The sequence below is a fragment of the Miniopterus schreibersii genome (assembly GCF_964146895.1).
Source record: "Miniopterus schreibersii genome assembly, chromosome: 1".
NCBI lineage: Eukaryota > Metazoa > Chordata > Mammalia > Chiroptera > Miniopteridae > Miniopterus > Miniopterus schreibersii.
In genome coordinates this window covers 200,803,333-200,816,716 of record NC_138101.1, presented here as the reverse complement: position 1 = coordinate 200,816,716, position 13,384 = coordinate 200,803,333, and the positions used below count along the sequence as shown (strand labels likewise).

General features: G+C 47.4%; 1 protein-coding gene across 1 annotated transcript in view; it reads right to left on the bottom strand.

Moving 5' to 3' along the window:
- Window positions 1-13,384, bottom strand: part of TDRD9 (tudor domain containing 9) — a gene marked incomplete at its 5' end in the record, with an annotated part of 58,063 nt that overhangs the window by 32,224 nt on the left and 12,455 nt on the right. The window contains 6 exons of the mRNA XM_081137532.1: window positions 2,970-3,073; window positions 6,193-6,357; window positions 8,617-8,697; window positions 9,863-9,985; window positions 10,747-10,968; window positions 12,295-12,392. Of these exons, the coding sequence (XP_080993658.1) occupies window positions 2,970-3,073; window positions 6,193-6,357; window positions 8,617-8,697; window positions 9,863-9,985; window positions 10,747-10,968; window positions 12,295-12,392 (793 nt within the window). The remainder of the gene's footprint in view (window positions 1-2,969; window positions 3,074-6,192; window positions 6,358-8,616; window positions 8,698-9,862; window positions 9,986-10,746; window positions 10,969-12,294; window positions 12,393-13,384) is intronic.

The following is a 13,384-nucleotide window of genomic DNA, read 5'->3' as shown; positions in this document are numbered from 1 at the left end:
CAGATTTAGGACAACTGATTGCCAAGAAAGAAAACTGACTGTAACTAACTTTGACACTTGAAATAAATCAACATCTTAAGAGAATGAGAAGACAAGGCACAGAGACACATTTGCAAAAGACATACAAGAACTGTGATCTAAAACATGGAACTCTTAAAACTCAACAACTAGAAAACAAACATAACTAAAAATGGCCAAAAGACCTGAACAGACACCCCCTCACCAAAGATGACAAACATGAAAAAATGTCCTCCACACATCATCGGGACTGTAAATTAAAGCAATGCGACACCGCTGCACAGGTATTAGAATGGCCAAAATTGAGAGCACTGACACCACCATGTGCTGACAACAACGTGGAGCAACAGGGACTCCCGCTCACTACTGATGGGAATGCAAGTGGGGCAGCCACGGAAGACAGGCTGACAGTTTCCTACGAAACTGAACCTGCTCTCACCATAGGATCCAGAAATCATGTTCCTTGGTAATTACTCAAAGAAGCTGTTTACAGCAGCTTTACTCACAGTTGCCAAAACTTGGAAGCCACCAAGACGTCCTCAGTAAGTGACGAATAAACAAATTGTGGTCCACCAGACAGTGGAATAACACTCAGCCATAAAAAGAAATGAGCTGTCAGGCCATGAAAAGACATGGAAGAACCTGAAATACATATTACTAAGTGAAAGAAGCCAATCTGAAAAGGCTACGTGCTCTATGATTCCAATTCTATGACATTCAGGAAAATGCAAAACTATGGTGACAACGGAACAATCAATGGGCCTGGACGGTGTGGCTCGGTTGGCTGGGTCATGGTCCTGGCACAGCAAAATGCTGCAGGTTCAGTCCTCAGTCCCGGCACATATGGGAAGGCAACTGATTGATGTTTCTCTCTTTCTCTCTCTCAAATCAGTAAGCATGTCCTCGGGTATGGACTAAATAAGTTAATAATACAATGATTCATGGTTGCCACGAGTTACAGGGGTGGGGGATGAACAGGCAGAGCACTGAGGATTTTCAGGGCAGTGAAACCAGTGATACCACAATGGTGGATACATATCACTGTACACTTGTCACACCCACAGAACATACGCCACCAAGAGCGACCCAAGTATAAACCATGGACGTTGGGCAATGATGATGCTCCCATGCGAGATGCTGACAAAAGGGGAGGTTGTATGGGAATATGAAAACTTTTTCTACTCTCTGTTCAATTTTGCTGTGAACCTAAAACTGCTCTAAAAATAAAGTCTAAAGGGGGAAAAACCCATGAGTCCACTGTAACATCAGGAGAGAGAGAGAGGAGAGCATTGAGGAGAAAAGAGGCAGGGTAGTGAGAGGGAAGCTCCTCTTTACAGAATGGCCCCGGGAATAAATACGAACAAGTGATAAAATCAGAACACTAACGTCACACAGCTGACCCAGCAGCCCCGCAGCGCACCGGAATCAGGTGAAAGGCTGTCTGGCAGCATCACCCACGTTCAGGCTCCGTGAGTACAGCAGGGGCAGGAAAATGAGCGGAGGGAACCCACAGCTTCCCCCAGCAGTCAGTCTGCACAACACCAGAGACAGAATGTGGCTGGAAGTCAGCCAAACCAAAAAGCACTTTCCTACAGGAACAGGCAGACCAAAAGGTGACTCCTCACCCTAAGACAATTATGGGAAAATACCACCAAAGCAAGGAAAGAGTGTGCTTACTGTATGTGAATTATATCTCAATCAAGTCAAATAAAAAATTAGAAAAAGCAGGAGTATGGAAAGAATTAAATAGCAACCTAAATTTTTATACCTAATAAAACCATTCCAAGAATGAGAATTAAATAAAGACATTTTCAGCTAAAAAAAAATTAACATTTACCAACAGACTTTTTAAATTTTATTTAATGATTTTAGAGAGAGGAAGGGGGAGAGAGACAACATCGATCTGTTGTTCAATTTATTGATACATCATTGGTTGACTCTTGTATGTGCCCTGACCAGGAATCGAACCCACAACCTTGGCCTATCGGGAAGATGCTCTAACCCACTGAGCTACCCAGTCAGGGCTACCGAAAGACTGTTACAGCAGCTTCTGAAGGATATGCTTTAGGAAGAATGAAAATGAAGGAGAGTTTAGGCTGTAAGACAGAATTCTGAGTCAATAAAACGGTATCCATTTGGGTAAATCTAAGCAACTGATGATATAAACAACAAAAACTTGTGGGAATTTTAGAAAGAGATAAACTAGCGCTGAGGTGCACGGGGGCTGGAGGGGTGGCTGGAGTAAGCCCAAAAGGGACACAGGACACTAAGTAACTGCACACACCAGTCTGTCTACCTTTCACAACTGGTGACAAGAAGGGACATGCAGGTGTGTGTATCTCCACAGCCCACAATGACAGTGCCTCAGCCACCAGAGGTGAGATCTGCATGCTCACCAGGTGCTGCTCCAATGTACAAACTTCATGTATGAGTTTAGGGACATGAGCACAGTGAAGGTCCAGAATACAGCATCCTATCGTCAAAACTGCACACTGTGACCACCACTTATAACCTACTGTTGCTCTTCAGGGAAATGTGTCCAGTTCCGAAGAGCCAGGGGATCGAGCAGCCGTCTAGACCACAGGAGTCTCGGCATCGGGAACCCACCCATGTGAGAGATGCAAACTGTGGAAAGGGGCTGTCTGCAGTCTGCCCCTGGGACTGCAACAGACAGTGTGTCTTGGGTCTGGAAAACCGTCCTCAGGCTGTGGTTTCTAGCTTTCAAAACTTTCGGTCCTAAAACCACACTTGGCATGGTTTTAATTCTAAAGTGTAAATTTCTAGTGAAAATTTGCAAGATGCTAACTTAATTTTTAAATATAGAGAGTGACTCCTGAAAAAGTCTCTACAATTAAATGTTAACATTAAAAAACACAAAAGATTTCTAAATGAGTAGCCTGACCTTTGAGCTGTTGCACATTACAACACAGTGCAGCAGGAGGGTCTCTTACCCGCTCTCCTTCATGTCCATGTCATCGAACATCTGAATCAGGGAGACGGCAACCTCATACATGTCCTTCGTGATCACTGGCTCCTCCAGGACGTGGGGGGAAAGCTGAAACAGGAGGAGAAGCAGCTGAACAAGTGGGTCACCAGGGCACCAAGGCTGCATGGGCAGCTCTCCTTTCAGTGTGTCGCTGTGACAAATGCCCCAAAGAAAAGCCGTACCATTTGCAGCATCTGAACAACAACACACGGCACACACAGGACACTCCCAACCCCACCCCTAGAGCAAGGGTGGGTCAGAGTCTAAGATCAGAAGGAAGGGTCTTCCAGGGAACCAACTTTGAAGAGACAGAATCAGTTGTTCCAAACGCCTATGGAACCCGGGGGTTGTGACCCCAGAGTTGCCTTCTCTCACCTCCAGGAGCCCCAAGATGGCAACCTCATCCTTAAAAATCACAAGTCCCAGAAGAAGGGACTGCCCCACCTACCTGCCAATTTACAGCAGTAACACTGCTGCACGTAGCGTGTTACAAGGGTTTAGGAGTCGCTGTCACCAGACACTTTGAACTGTGTCCTGAAGTCAGACGGAGCCCTGGTCACCGCTGACTGCCCTCAGGCACCTTTCCGAACACTGGGGCTCGACCAGAGGCAGCCCCGCTGCACCCCCAGTGAGGTGACAATTACATTCTAAGCTGATAGATTTCATGGGACTGAGGCCTCCACTGAGCAAGTCTCTCCCGAGAACTTCCATAAAATCTATTTTATAGCCATACTGGGTTTTTCCCAAGAGTAAGAAAACTTCTGTTGTTTGATAATTTTACTACCAAGCACTGTGTATAAGACGCCACATTTGATTTTTTTCAAGGACACCTCAAAAGAACCCTCCAGGGGATCAGACGTTACCACAAACACAGTCAATTAAGTTGGCTAAGAGTCAAACACTCCATTTTCATTTTTATTACAGTTCTACTAACATATCACAAATGGACATTTATTTAATACTTTAGAAGAAGCATGTCTAAGAAGTCCATTTTTAAAGGTCAACCTTTACCTTAAATAATTTTCCGCTTTATCCAAACAATATTTACAACACACTGTACAAAAAGAAATGGAAAAAGGTAGTTCTCTCAAACTCCAACCATGAGCTATCCTCTAGAACTGCTTCCAACAGACAAGCACAGAAAAGTATGTCCTCGCTTCACAAGTAATTTACCGGAGTTCAGCACCTGAGCCCAGAGAACGCTGGAGACACACTGCTGACACCAGCCACAGCCTGCTGTCTCTCAGCCACCTTGACCCAGATGACAAAGGAAACACATGATTCCGTGTGCGGAGTCGGGAGGAAACCCAGCATGGCCAGAGAGGACCGACAGGCAGATGAGCAACATGCAGTGCTGCGAAAAAGCAGAGCAGAGAGCACGGCTAGGAAGGTGGGGGGAGCCTGTCATCCCCACCGGCAGAGTCCACATACTCTGTTGTCAACAAGATGGGGCAGAGCACCTGGGTTCCTGTCCAGAGCTAGGATCTCGGTGCCCTACACGCTGCCATCCCCAGGAGACAATCATGCCAGGCCAGCAAGCTCGTCCCCAGTGGAGAGCGAGAGACATCAGCACATGGGAGTCAGCAACAAGCCAAAGGACAGGTGGCAGGGAAGGATTGCAGCGGAGCAGGATCACAAACCACTAAGAATTCATGCACTTCCTAAAGGTGTTTGTTTTCTCAATAAAGAAAGTTGAACACAAAGGATGAAAATGACCCTCCAAAGGACATGGAAAGGACAGGGAAGGGCACGGAAAGTACAGCCAGAAAGGGTGCCAGAAAGACCAGAGGGCACCATGGGACCAGAGGACAGTGTGACTTTCCATGAAACGCAAAGGGCCAACAGTGTGTGGTCCCTTACAGAGGTCAGGCAAGTTCAGGGCGGAGAGCTGTGCACATAGTGGGGCCACTAGCTGAGTGCAGGAGGGGGCAGGGAGTGAGGAACACGTGGGGGGGGGGGTCAATGCTGGGAGCTGAGACAAAGTTTGGGAAAAGCTACAGAGAACCATGGGACCTATGAGGTGCTTTTAAAGATGAAGCAAATGCCCGGCCAGCGTGGCTCAGCAGTTAAGCATTGACCTATGATCCAGGAGACTGCAGTTCAGGGCACCTGCCTGGGTTTTAGGCTCGATCCCCAGTAGGGGGCGTGCAGGAGGCAGCCAATCAATGATGACTCTCTTATCATTGATGTTTCTATCTCCCTCTCCCTCTCCCTTCCTCTCTCTGAAATCCATAAAGATATATATATATATATTTTAAAAGATGAAACACGCAGTTCTGTTTACATGTGGACAAGAAAAGGAGCAGAGAGGAGCTTCGTTGTGAGGAGAGGGGGACAGTGAACAGATCAGGTCCCTCAGGAGGAGGCGGGTGACTAGCATGACACAGGGGAGAGGCTGGTGCTCCCAGGGGCAGATAGTGCGCCTCAGCAAAGGGATAGTGGCCATGGGAATAACAACAAAACGGGGACTTTAACCAAGGTCCTGTAATGTCAAAAACTTGTAACACGATCTACGCAGCAGTGAGGAGCCCAGATGGTAAGTGAAGGGACAAAGTGGTACCTCACCTCTGTGGTTCCAACCCAAACCCATAACCCCAGTGTAACCGTGAGGACGGCCTCAGGCCCATCCCAGAGCGGGCGTCCTACAGCAGAGAAGTCCCAAGACACTCAGTCACCCAGAGTGAGAGAGTCTGAGAAATCCTCAGCCCAGGGCCTCTGAGCCATGACGACAGGAAGCAACATGGGTCCTGGGACAGTAAAGGACATCCGGGGATAGCAGTGCACCACACACTTAAGTGTGGGGACTGTGTGCACCTGTGTCAGTGCCCTCACCCTGCCGGTTCAGTGTACAAGTGAGCCGTAGGATCCAGGCGATGCGCAGATAAAATCCACACTACAAAATTCTCCCAACTTTCCTGTTCTTTTGCATTATTGTCATTTTAAAAGTTGAAAAAACACCCTGCATTTTAATGGCCATCACTGGGCCTCCCTGACGTAATCTGACAAAAGGCTTCCTCCTACATGAGGGGAGTCCTGGTCAGCCCCTCACTGCAGCAGACGTGCCTGCTCCCTGACATCACAAACATCTCCAATGCAGATCAAACCCTCAGAGTAGTCTGGAGGCTCTTCAGGGACCATCCCCCAGAGAGAATCCCCAGAGAGCAGAGCCCTGAGGGCAGGCGGTGTACCCGGCTGCGTGGCACGTGCTCCAGGTCCCCGAGATAGAACTCTTCAATGGAGTGGGGCTGCCCAGCCACCTCAAACACATAGGCGGGGTTCATCTTGTTCTGAACAGGAACCGCAAAGTAGTCGGCGAACTCCCTGCAGTTGATGGTAGCTGACATCAGGATGACCTGCAGGGGTACCGTGGAAGAAGCAGAGTGAGAATCACAAGGACTGAAACGTGATGCTCGGCAAACCCCAGGCTGGTCTCCTGCTTTGATGTCTGAGATGCCAACAGAACATGCCGACTTAACCCGTTCCTGTGGCACCGATTACTGTAGTTTAAAGAATGCTCAGAGATACAAACTTTTAATCAATTACTGATCAAGTGAGAAATTACACTATTTCTAATAAAGCTGTAACTGTTTCTCTAAAAGGAAACTGTGCATTCAAAGCCAATTTAAACAGAACAAATGACTGGACCGCGCACTCCAGAAAAAGGAGGGAGTAAAGCAGCCAAGAGGACAGGACTGCCCAGGAGACAGCCGTACAGCAGCAGAGGAGCCCCCACACCTGCAGACTGCAGTACTCGGTTTTGCCAAAAGGAGTGGTAATGTCTTTACAAAACACAGCCAAGAATGCCAGGAGCAGCCCTGCAGCATACCACAAAGGGTCCACGCCACTCACAGACTCCAAACGCCCAGTAGGGGGTGAACACAGCCACCTGCTGGCTACTGATTTCCTAGTGCACCTGGCAGTTAGGATTCTGCCATGTAAATCTCAGTGGGAAGGTAAAATGTAAGCATTATCAGTACAGCTATTGGGTAAGCAAAACACCTGTATTTTCCCCTTTAACGTTTCAGACAAATGGTAAAAACCACATCAACAGGACTTACTCTGAGATAGGGTGGAGAGGAGGCTCTGAGAAGCACCTGGGTGTTAGAGTGGCCCCAAAGGACACACTTTGTCACAGCAGATGATGCGAACCTAAGGCTGACTGAGACGTAGAGCAGCTCTGCCCTGGCCCTGTCTCATGTGAGCCCCTCGCGCCCCCAGTGGCCCTCACCTCTCCTCAGACAGACACCTGCTTGTCCAGGGGCCCATCTGAGTCGGTCAGCCAGCAGCGACCTTGGGGTCAATGGGCTGGGGAGTGGACAGAGCCAGTGGCCTCCACAGATTAGTGTAAAGGCCCACCTGACCGAGCTCCTGCACCTGAATCCCTTTTTAAAAAGTAGTAAGAAAGGAATTTTTGAGAGTTTCAAAAAACTGATTATAAAACCATGTAGAACTTGAATTCTAATTTCTTGGCCAACTACATACATCCTATATAAAGGTTCTATATTTAGAAAATACTCTGCTCCATATATTTTCAAATAAACCATAAAGATGTTGAAACTGACAAGCCATTTGCTACAACTTATACAGCAGGTGCAAGAGTCCTGCCACCATGCAGCAGGGGGGCAACTTTTTAAAGACCCATGACACTCTTAAACTCTCTTTACTATTGAAAATTAATAAAATTTAAAATATCAAGTAATTATCTTAGAGCAAAAAGGTCTTAAAAATGACAATCAAGAAATGCTCTGATTTGTTGAACAATCTTTAACGTCACCTTTAAGTTAAAATTCCAAAAGGAATGTAATGGCAAAATTCTCCCATCATTTTGCAGTCACCTTGAGCAGTAAGACAATGCCTTGCAAATGTCAGTTCCGGCGTTTTAGTCTCCCCAGGTGAGAACACCGAAGGCTAAAGGCTCCCATCTTGGGGGTGGGGAGAGAAGAAATGTTTCCCTAAACCAATCAACAATGCAACACTTGAACACAAACTCTTTGGAGTTAGCACGGTTTCCACCAACAGCTGGCCCTTCCCAGCCCCTCATGAGTGACAGGACAGCCCAGTCACTGCCACCCTTCACCAGGCGGCTCCCAAGGGCCTCTGTGTGGCCTCTGTTGGCAATGCGGCAGGCCTACATCCAGACGCAGTTACTAAAACCTTCCACTGTTTTGGCCTAGTTCGCACCTTCCTGTTTGTGTAAACAATATTTACCACCCCCAGGAACCCTTCAGTTAACTCATAACTTAAGTCTCTGAAATAGTAGTGCATCTGAGTGTTCTCCAACTTCCACGTGCTTTGGTGCTATTTTCAAAACAGAGATTGCAGACATATTCACAACTTTAAAATTGTGGTGCTCATAGCATTTTATTATAGTCAGCTATCACTAGATCATTTTTACAGGCTGTAGAAAGTTTTTAGTGCAACATAATAACCAAAATGTATTCCATACTCTAACCTTAAGGAGCACACACCCTAGCCAGCCTGCTAGCAAGATCTGGAGCACTACACATGGCAGCGAATTTTAAGAGTCACTGTTTATGTTAAAATAAAGAGAAACAAAACTACACAGTAAATCTTAATACTAAATATTTCTGTTATTCAAAAATCAAATTTACCTTCACAAAACGCGAATTTGTTCTTAAAAGCTTCCGGACTACCAACAGCAGGAAGTCCATTTCTTCAGTTCGCTCATGTACCTACAAAATAAGAAAGGGCACCACACATGGCACCCAGAAGCACACAGACATCGCTGAGTGAGTGGGGAAGGGGGTCGGTGTTGAGTCAGCTCTCTAGATCACGGAACCATAAACCAAAGAGCCTAAAAGGGGCTGTGTGGGTCCCTGTCTCCCAGCACTTCTCTTTGGGACCCTAATAGCATTTGGGTAGAGTGATGTTTAACATCCTTGGCCCTGCCCACCCGATGCCAACAGTGTCCTGGGTCACTGTGACAGCCAAAATCCTCCCCCCATCTGGCCCCAGCATGGAGAACCACTGGACCAGCCCCACGCTTCTACAGGTACAAGTCACACTGTTACTTCAGCAAGTGCCTGCAGGGTGCGAGCTGCACTGGGGCAGCAGTGCCCTGCCTGACAGGACCTATCCCATGACCTGGTGGACTGCAGGTCCACTGATGGGAGGCTGGCCCTGAAGGCAGCGCTCAGTCAAGAGGGCTGCAGAGTGCAGGGAACAGCGCCTGCTCCGTGGCCCTCATCACACAGAGGCCTTCATGGCTGGGCCTATCCAAGGACCTGGAGCCACCCCAGCCACCTTGTCCCAGAGTCAGCTGACAGCAAAGGGCCATGACATGGGGCTATGTTTCTAGCACTTGAACACCTGGACACACGGGGACAGTAAGATTCTACTGTGGGACATTTCTCTGCCAAAGTGGAGAGATGAGCTGCTGCATGTGAGAGCAGGAGATCTTTCTTCTGGTGTGACAGGCCTGCTGACTGGGTCTAGGGCAACCATTCTGGGTCCTGCCACCTCCGAGTCCCACTGAAGCAGAGTGTGGGGTGGTAGTACAGAGGAAAGTACAGATGGTACCTAACAGTCAAGTGTAATGGCTGGAAATCCTAATAATGCCATTATAAATTCTTATTTCTTCTACCCACAGACTCCAGAACATCCTCTCTCGTATCTGAGAAAAGCCCCATCATGGAAAGCCCCAGAATGGCCTATCCTCTGTAGTCAGGTCCCACGACCTCCGCACTCTGGAGTTCCTACCTGACACACCCACCCTCTCCCCGGGTCACCAGGCTGGCCCCAGGATCCCACTTCGCACATGCATCAGGAGGTCCCCGTACCAGCTTCTCCTGTGACTGAGACCCTGAAGGGAACACAGCAGGGACAGCGAGCACCCACCTCGTCTATGAAGATGTGTGTGAACGCCACCAGGCTCTTGGCGCTGACGATCTTCTGCAGTAGGACCCCCGTCGTCATGTAAATTAACCTGGTGTCCTCCGTGGCGACTTTCTCCAGCCCCACCTAGATTTGGGGAAGGAAAGGGGAAAAGAGAAACTTTTCAGGTTTAAATGGCTACATTTAACTCCAAAAGAAGGCCACGTCCATTGTATCATGGGGGAAAGACACAGAATCAAGTACAACTGTCGATCACAAAAAATACAGGATTCAAATTAAAGGTAAAATTTGGCTGATTTTTCCCATTTTGGGGTGGGAGGGGGCCTGGCTTGTCTAGTCACACTGGTTATATCATTTTTACGTTAAGACAATTGTGTATGAAGACATCTACATACAAAAATATAACTAAAACTCTAAAATTATAGTAGTGAGTCTGAAAACTCCCACTTCTTTCCTATTCAACTGGGGGGAAAATTAAGGTTATTTTCAAGAAATTCAGAGTTTCATCATTATTATTTTTTCTAATATATCTTTATTGATTTCAGGGAGAGGAAAGGAGAGAGAGAGAGAGAGATAGAAAAATCAATGATGAGAGTCACTGATCGGCTGCCTCCTGCACGCCCCCTACTGGGGATTGAGCCTGCAACCCGGGCATGTGCCCTGACTGGAAATCAAACCCCGATCACCTAGATCCTAGGTTGATGCTCAACCACTGAGCAACACCCGGCCAGGCAGAGTTTCATTATTTTTTAAATTATGCCATCGTTCTGCTCTATAATCAACTAGACTTGTTTTACTTTATAGCAGGGAATAATGAGATCCCACCATCAGCTCACACTGGATAAAATGTGCACAGGAGAGAGTGGTTCTCTCTGGGTCTAGCTCACCTGGTAGCCCACCAGGCCCCCCAGAGTCCAGGCGCGCTCTCTGCTGATCCACCGGGCCATGCTGCTGGCCCCGATTTTCCGGGGCTGGGTGACCGCGATGTGGCAGTAGGCAGAGCACTGGATGTAGTGGTCCAAGATGTACTGGGGCAGCTGAGTGCTCTTACCACTGCCCGTGGCACCATGAATGATCACCACAGAATTACTTTCTATCAAAGAAATAACCTGGAATTGAAAAAAAGTCTTTCAGACTTGCTACAAATTAACAACACAGTGTTACCTATGAACTGAAGCTTTATCTGGAGAAGACTCTCAGGATTTATCTTCCTTTCATCTTTAAAAGCTAAATTAATGATCACCTAAACATCACAAAGGAGAGCAAGAAGGATACACATTCACTACATTTAAAACCAGCGTGACCATGAACAGCAACCCTTACGCTACGGAAAGCCAGACTCTCTATATCTCAGCTCTCTACATCTTCAGCTCTCTACATCCCAATTTCATCTAGAAAAATGAAACCCCCGAAGTGGGGTTTCTCTAGCTCTAAGTCTAAACTTCTAAAGTTTTTAAATAATTCTACTGAGAAACATGAAATTCTAATGAGAAAAACATGAAAACACAGATGTTACTACACTCAAGTGGTTTTAAAATCCCATTTAAAGCCCTCCAGACACGTGTTTAAACAACTAACTTCCACTGTCCCACTTAAAGTCAGCAAGGGGCATCCTTAACTCCAGCTCCCCCACCAGGGCCCTGCGCTACCCTGCACTTCTGTAAGCTCCTCTCTCTTCAGCGAGTGCTGTGGTCAAGGAATACCACTGAATGTGAGCACTGGCCTCTAAAAACTAATGAAGTGGCCCTAGCCAGTTTTCTCAATGGTTAGAGCATCGGCCCCGGGGACTGAAGGGTCCCGGGTTGAATTCCTGCCAAGGGCACGTACCTCGGTTGCAGGCTCAATTCCCGGCCAAGGTCGGGGTGCCTGTGGGAGGTAACCAATCCATGTGTCTCTCTCACATCGATGTTTCTCCCCCTCACCCCCGCCCTTCCACTCTCTAAAAAGCAATGGAAAAAATATCCTCGGGTGAGGATTTTTAAAAAATAATAAAAACTAATGAAGTGTATCTACTCTACCAACTTTGTGTGGTGCAATCTAAAGCAAAATAAAAATGAAATCTGGAACACTTATTTGTGTTCTATCTGTGACTGTGTCTTCCACTAGTACATACAGTGAATCAAGTGAGACTCTCCTGGGGTGTGCAGGTGTTTGCTCGGAGCTACTCCAGAGGGAAGACTAGACAACAAACCAAATGTGAGAAGACCAGCTCCGGGTGCTGAACAAATTAAGCACAGCCCAAGGAAGCCCCCTGACGTGGTGCTCACACAAACCACCTCCGCCCGCCACCCAGGGCACCCACCTCTGCTCTACAGAGCCTTGCACGCACCAGGGCAATCGCCTGGCACCTGACACTTTCTGACTATAAAACAAAAGTGTTGGGCCTCAGCATTTATTCGCACAGCAAAATCACATCATGACAAGAATACTCTTACCTCTTCCTTACATCGATTTATAGGCAAATCGGGATATTTATACGTTGTCTCTGGGATGCACGTAACATTGCTTAATTTAGTCAAAGGTGGCCTTGGACCTGGATTCAGACAAAACAAACAAATACAATGCTATTTCTTATCTGAAAAAAACCAAGGCAAACAACCCAATGTGATTTCTAACCTAGACATACACCATACTCTCTCACACATACAAAAAGACACACTCGACAGGGAACAGTGTGAGCAGGGTCCCCACTACTTGTAGTTTATGTCAGTAGTGCACTCTCCAACCCTCTGTCACAGCACCGATGCTATAGGCTCAGCATCAGCACTACCTTCAGCGACACGCAACCTGTAAAGCGCAGTACTCGCTGATTAAAAACGGTCCTCACCCGGCCCAGGAGTGGCTCAGCAGTTGAACATTGACCTAGGATCCAGGAGATCGCAGTTCGATTCCCAGTCAGGGCACATGCCCGGGTTGCAGACTTCATCCCCAGCAAGGGGTGTGCAGGAGGCAGCCGATCAATGACACTCTCATCATTGATGTTTCTATCTCTCTCTCCCTCTCCCTTCCTCTCTGAAATCAATAAAAGCCAGAGCTGTTATAATCTCTCAGAGCAAATGTAGCTTCTTTGTGGATACGTGTTCTTTCTGGGCCATCAGAGAACACTGACTTTGGGGACACCCACTACGTCCTGCCCTGGACAGCTTTCTAATCTTTTCAGTCTCACTACTGATGCCAAACTCTCCACAACCAGCATTTTCTCCCACTGTCACACCTCACTTTCTTTCCATGACTCCTCTCAGTCTGTGAGACACAATCAGCGCTGCCTCCCTGTCTTCCCAGCTGGTTCATGAGCCTCTCCCAGTCCCCCTCCAGAAGCACTCTCAGCTGAGAGTCCTTAAAGCCAACCAGACTACCTTCAAACACGGAGTATAAGCAAACCCCACATGTGAACATCTGCTAACTTACAAAGGGCTCCTATGTGTCATTAAAGCATCTGGAACTCTGAATGGAGGCTGGGTATCCAGGCCAGCCCACAAACACAACAGAGATATTTACAAAAACAGGGAAACACACACACACGCC